Source organism: Sinocyclocheilus rhinocerous, unplaced genomic scaffold, assembly GCF_001515625.1.
Source record: "Sinocyclocheilus rhinocerous isolate Xijiao unplaced genomic scaffold, SAMN03320098_v1.1 scaffold514, whole genome shotgun sequence".
Classification (NCBI taxonomy): domain Eukaryota; kingdom Metazoa; phylum Chordata; class Actinopteri; order Cypriniformes; family Cyprinidae; genus Sinocyclocheilus; species Sinocyclocheilus rhinocerous.
Genome location: NW_015658605.1, coordinates 320,750 through 327,653, shown reverse-complemented (window position 1 = coordinate 327,653; position 6,904 = coordinate 320,750). Strand labels below are relative to the sequence as shown.

The following is a 6,904-nucleotide window of genomic DNA, read 5'->3' as shown; positions in this document are numbered from 1 at the left end:
GTATCAATTGCGGTGTACAGTGTTTATTATGATGGGGTAGAATCCACAGCTCAGTACTCACTACTCAATACTCATGAGTACTTTTAAATAGGCTACTCTTTTACTCTTACTCAAGTAGTTTTTTGGACAAGTACTTTTACTCTACTCACACTACATTTTTTGGAAGGTAATGGTACTTTTACTTGAGTATATTTTTTCAGTACTCTTTCCACCACTGCTATTTACATTTACTAAGAGAAGAAAACGGCGATTAGTAACATACAAAATCCAACAATCACTTTGAAATTATTTAAAAATGGATCATTAAGTAACCACAAACAATTGTAATTGGTCCATCCCGAGCAGCGCTGAGTAAAGTAATGGTTATCACGTGACAAAGCGCTGATCCGCCAGGCTTTATACTAACGGCAAAAACTACTGGGCATGCGCACATTAATATAGCGTATTTTTTTCTCACACTGTACAACAATAATTACTATTTTTACATTATTGTAAGGGGTAGGTTTAGGGTTGGGGTAGGTGTAGACGTTAATAAAACACAATGTAATAGGTAGAAAATTCAATTTATTGTTAGCTTCCGGTTTTACAATGGTAAAGTTCCTGGGCTGTATGTTATCAATTATGTCGATTTCAATGCCAAATAAAGTTTAATTTTTGTGAATGAATTTTTTTTTGCGTTTGATGCCGAATGTACAAACGCTAATTTATTTCTTAAAAATAAAAAAGTCCACGTGTACTACACATTTGAACCGACCGGTGTTACGAGATTTTCGGTTTCAGTGGGCGGGGCATACATGAATATTCATAAGTTTCCCGTACATGCGCGTGGAACCAGGTAGGGATGGGCGATACCCCTTATTTTGTTTTCGATACGATACCGATACTTTTCAAGGCAGTATCGTCGATATCGATACCGATTCGATACTTCTGCACTAAACTTTTAAATTATGAAATTTATTAAATTATTAAATTACTAAGAGTAAAATGGGTAATGAAAACCACTTAACTTTATGTTTAAAACGCATTTTAACCCGTTTCATCCCAAATTTTTCCCAGACATGAAAATATCCAAATGATGTGTCATTAGTAACCCTTTGAAATAATCAATAATTATTTTTTTTTTTTTTGGAAAAGTGTGTGAAAAATGTTATTTTATGGTCAGTCACAATTGTAACCGGTGGGATAATGTGTATACTGAATTAACACATTTCTGCAGTCTTAAAAATTGTTATATATCTTAGCCCAGCTATTTTAAACTGTTTGATCACATTCTAGGGTTACTATTATGCATAAAAAAACCTTATACAACATTGATAGGAATACTGAGATCAAATACAAAAAAATACAACCATCAACGTATTTCAAAATTGTTACTTTTTTGTAACATATATCATCACATTTTTATATTAGTGCTCCTAACATTACACAAAGAATGCCTGCAATCATTCAGTCAGGGACGACTGCACACAACGTGCACTGTAAACTAATAAAAACATTATAAACTGCTAGGAAATGATAAACAAATGTAGTTTGTGCAACACTGTAAATATATTTACCTTTTAAAAAAAAATATATATTCCATTAAACGTGCTGAGATACAAGGAGCGTGAACCGGAATTCTCAGTTCCACCTTGTTCCACGCGCATGTACGGGAAACTCATGAATATTCATGTATGCTCCGCCCACTGAAACCGAAAATCTCGGAAACCAAAAATCTCGTAACACCGGACGCACGCAGGCCGCGGAGGGCAAAGTTCATACGGAGGCAAGATGGCGGCTTTCTGTGGCAGGTATTGTACCGCTCAGACCGGGTAAGAGGATTATGTGTAAATAAAACCAAAGACTCGGACATTTGAAAAGCTCTTTTCACGTTAACCCATTCGATATGCTCATTAAATATTTAAAAGGCCTCACAGCCTGTGAGTTTATTCCTCACGGTGACTCAGAATTCTTTGCATTGACTTCACTACTGTTGTGGTAACTTACCACGGTACAGTATAACGTTAAATGGATACCATAATCACGCACACTCGCATTTCTGATGGGTATTTAATAGCTTGAGTAACAGTGTCTGCACATGTTTGGTGTCTCTTCGTGAAGTGTGTGGTATTATTATCTTTAGGTGGGTGCCGCTGATTGTGCTGTTGTGTGTGAGCGCTCGGGCTGTGGACCGCAGCAACTTCAAAACATGCGAGCAGAGCGCCTTCTGCAAGTGAGTCTGATGAGTCCGCTGGACATAAGCTGATTAACCCGGAGACATTAACACGAAACAGAGGCTATCTGAACATGTATGTGCGCTGTCATGTGATATGAGTGCTGCCCAGGATCGCCTGATCACAGCGGGGTGTGGTTGTAAAGGAAAATCCAATAGTATTTTTTTTTAATCGATCCTTGGAATTAATATATGTGTACTTTTTGGTGTACAACTGTTTTAAATATTAAGACAAAAACGGCGTGTTGCTCAGCAGAGGATACTGAGCCAGCATGCGCCCCCTGTAGGAAGACTAGTTTATAAAACTTGCCATTTGTTTATGAAGGTTACCTTACGAAAATAAACCATGGTTTTATTATAGTGAAAAGTGAAGTAACCATGTGTATCAAAACCATAGTTAATTTGTGGTTCCCAGGGTTTAACTACAATAACCATGTTTTATTTGTAGTAAAGCCATGGTTAATTTTCGTAAGGGTCGATTCAGTGCGAGTTACTAAATTTAACGTGTTAATGCATTTACAGCATAATTCAACCATTGAATATTTTTTTTATGTAAAATGTTGTCTGTCACTGTCATTGGCATATGTTTGGATATTTTAATTGAACACATACCATTTTGTTTTACAGTGCATACTTAAAATTCAAAAATAAGATGTAAAATAGTAAACCACCTAGTTTTACATTTAAGTGTTTCTTTATTATTGCAACTACACTACAAGTGCACGTGTAGGTATACTGTTAGTTTACTAGTTATATACTTTTTCGATTATAGAGTGCATTTTGCAGCATGCTCTAGTAATCTACTAGTTTAATAGTTTTTATGCAGCAGGTATACTTGCAAGTTTTCTTCAAGTGAACTTAGTCACCTCAGTCGAAAATGTGACTACATTTTTTGGACAATTTTTAACATTAGGAATGAACTAGCTAACTGACATGTTTTGTCATACAGTGGGTATAGAAATGAATCGCCCCTTTTAAAAAAAATCTTTATCTGTATCTTTCACTTGGATGTTATAAGTAGCACTGAGTAAATACAGCTGGATAAAACAAAAACTGTGTCCGCCTTCATTTCAGGCTGCAAGGCAACAAAATGTGATTATTTCAAAGGGGGTGAATCTTTTCTATAGCCGCTGTACATGAATGATTTCTGTGTGTTTGTAGGCGTCAGAGGGAGCTGAAGCCGGGGCGGTCTCCGTACAGAGCTCTGCTGGACACACTGGAGCTGAGCGACTCCAGAATCACCCTGCAGCTCATCAATGACAACAACAAGGTCACAAAATATACAAAAACGGTGACACCGTATGTAACGATCGGCCTTATTGGAAGATGTTACAAAACAGACAACTTCACTACAGTTGCTTCAGAACAAATGTGATTCATCTTAAAGCTGGCTGCTCTTTGTTAAAGTCACAATGCAATCAAAATGGTCAATTCTTATTTTTTAATCAAGTATTGCAGTGCACATCATCTGTGCACATCATTTTTTAAAGCACGCCTCTTCGTAATCTTTAATCAAAAACATTTAATCCCTCGCAATGACATCTGATGACGAGTTTACTGACAGTAATCTGTGCTGCGTTTCCCAAAAGCATCATAAACCCTGTAGATCACAGAGCCATTGCCACCAGTGCTCTCTACGATCAAATTAGCTCACAGTGCTTTTGAGAAATGCAGCCCTGATCCAATTCAGAGTCTGGGGATCAAGATCCATTCATATATATATATATATATATATTACACCTTGCTACGTGTACTGTGTTAGGCTAACCGAGACTTGTCATTTGCACTTATATATTGTTGCTCTTTTGTTAGTTTTGACTGCTTTTATCGTCCTCATTTGTAAGTCGCTTTGGATAAAAGCGTCTGCTAAATGACTAAATGTAAAACAATTCTTGATCTACATTTTTATTCTTCTTAATTAGTTGACCAAATTTGTTTGTGCATTTTTATTAAATTGCTTATGTATTTGAGTCAAAGACGTTAAGATGTCCGCATCAAAATAAATTTACAAAAGTGATTTTATGTCCATAGAAAGCACATTAAATGCGAGTAAAGTGTCTACATTTAAGGTTTCAAATAAGTTTTTGAAGAGTAAAATGTCCAAATTTGGTTGAAATAATGTTACAATGTCATTCAGTGAAACACTTATAGTTATGTAAAAATTCAAACAACATGCTTATTCTGACTTGTACATATTAAAATGTATAAAAGAAAGAGTGAACATATTAAATTTAATTGGGTTTTAAATTAGTAAAAAATTATTACTGACAAATGGGCAAAACCTAGGATAGTGTCAAATGTAAAAAAAATTAAAAATAACAACTAATTAGTATTTGGGGTGAAAGTAATTCGTTTTTTTAATATGTCATAAATTGATTTTTGTTGTAAATATAAGTTTGTTACACTGAATGACATTTTAGTGGGTGTCTTCTGTAAATCAGGGGAAAATGTATGATATTTATTTTTTGCTCAGAAAAACAAAAATACAATTACATTAAACAGAAAACTTTTGAATTTAAAATTTTTTTTTTTTTTTTTGGGAAAACAACAACAATTTAAAGCAGTATGGTTTTTATGTTTAAACCCTTTTTCATCTTTGACCCATTTATGAGTACTTTTTAAGATGATTACACATTTAATAAATTAAAACAAGTGTATGTTAAGAATTAACTAACTACATATAGCTTTAAAACATAGTACATATAAAGGGGAAGAAGAAACAGTTACAAGAAAAAACAAAATGTGCTTTCAGTATCTGAGTGCCTCGAAGTCAGAGTGCTTTAGGAACTGATTGAGAATCATTGAAGGGAGAACTCCGATGCATCTGAGAATCAAATTTTCTCCCACCTCCAATAGAATTCCTTTTTGAACAATTTTCTATATATTTTCCAGAGCCAAGACTGCTGGAGAAAGTGCCTGGTCAATGTTGTGCTCCGCTTTGTGAGAGAACTGAAACTCTTGTGTTTGGTTGTTTGTAGGTGCGCTTGTTGCTTGAGCTGTACAGACTGCAGGGCAACATGACACGGGTCAAGATTAATGAACTCAAGCCACTTAAGCCTCGTTACGAGGTTCCGGATGTGCTCATCTCTGATCCCATTACTGAAACGTAAGTCGAGGCTACTCACACCATCAGAACTGCAGATGAAACGACTAGACATTTGTAAACAGAGTCAGGTCCTTTGCCATTTTAAAAGAAAATGAACCTAAGACCCTAGCGCTCGACCAGGGTGGATTTTTTGATGGCCAATATGATATCTTAAAGCTGGAATACACTACATGACTTTTAAAATCTGAACAGATTTTAAAACATTAGGCATCATACACTTTATAAATAGCTGAATAGGAAAAACTGGGCAACGACTGAGCAAGCACAAACACAACAAACTCATGCAGAAATGTGCGCCTTGTTGCTAGGCGATTTTAGAACACATAAACTGTATGTGTTCTAAAATCGATTGTCTCACGTTTGATATCCTCTGACTGGATGGAAAGTCTGAAGCTAAAAATATTGGCATCTGTGCTCATCATACACTGTGATTTTCTTTGAAATCTCTGACATTCAGAAACTAGTGTCCAGACTGTAAATCGGTGCAAACTTCTGGCCAAGAGTTGTGTAGTGTGTTCCAGCATTTGCAGAGCAGGGTGGCCGATATAAAGCTGGTATACATGATAGTACTCTATTTAATTGAACTAACGTGCATAACATTTGCTGCGATGAAAATTAAGATTTATTTAACATATTTTTATTAAAATAAATCAGTATGAACAAAATAAACGTAAAAAATTATTCTGTGAAACAAACAGATTTACGCTTTAGCAAATTTGATTCTGTAATCCTATTATAGTATATTTTAGTATATTATATATGGTTAAGAAATGAAGTGAACACTGTTACCAACAGGCACTGACATTCTTAGTGCTCTCAAAATAAAAGTCTTGTCATTGTCAAAATAAAATCTGCTTCCAAAACGTATTACGTTTTAACGTATAACGATAATTTAAAAATGCTTTATATACGCCAAACATTTTAAGACCACTAAAAGCTTCTTGTTTTTCTTTTGTAATGTGTTTTCGATCACACTTTAGTTTGGGAACCAATTCTCACTATTAACTTTGACTTTTGCCTTAATAAACTCCTAATTTGCTGCTTATTAATAGTTAGTAAGGTAGTTGTTAAGTTTAGGTATGGGTTGGATTACTGGATCTATAATACGGTCATGCAGAATAAGACATTAATATGTGCTTCACAAGTACTAATAAACAGACAATATGCTAGTAATATGCATGCTAATAAGCAACTAGTTAATAGTGAAAATTGGTTCCTAAACTAAAGTGTTACAGAGTTTTCTTATCTGACTAAGGTACCATTTTGCATATTATAATTTGGGACAGTTTTCCCCGTTGTCATCATTACATAAGTGCTCATCGCTGAGCTATGCTGTTCTTCTATTCACACATTAATAAACTATACAAAATTAATCCTGTTGTTGGTGTAAAACGTTCTGCCCACTTTGAAGATCGATGGGATCATATTGTCTACACTCGCTGTCAAATAGGACATTCCAGACTAACCCATAGTTTTCTGTTGGCGGGTGAAGATCCTCCTTTATGTTCTTTATGCCAGAATCCATTATCTTTGAAGCATATTTTGATGGATTGTAATAGTTTAAAGTCTGTCAGAACTCATTATTT

At 35.0% G+C, this 6,904-nt stretch overlaps 1 protein-coding gene across 1 annotated transcript in view; it reads left to right on the top strand.

Moving 5' to 3' along the window:
• Positions 1-1,731: 1,731 nt before the first annotated feature.
• ganaba (glucosidase II alpha subunit a) overlaps positions 1,732-6,904 on the top strand; it is a 27,779-nt gene continuing 22,606 nt past the window's right edge. The window contains exons 1-4 of the mRNA XM_016531219.1: positions 1,732-1,790; positions 2,123-2,212; positions 3,374-3,482; positions 5,191-5,318. Coding sequence (XP_016386705.1) covers positions 1,771-1,790; positions 2,123-2,212; positions 3,374-3,482; positions 5,191-5,318 — 347 coding nt within the window. The 5' untranslated portion in view covers positions 1,732-1,770. The remainder of the gene's footprint in view (positions 1,791-2,122; positions 2,213-3,373; positions 3,483-5,190; positions 5,319-6,904) is intronic.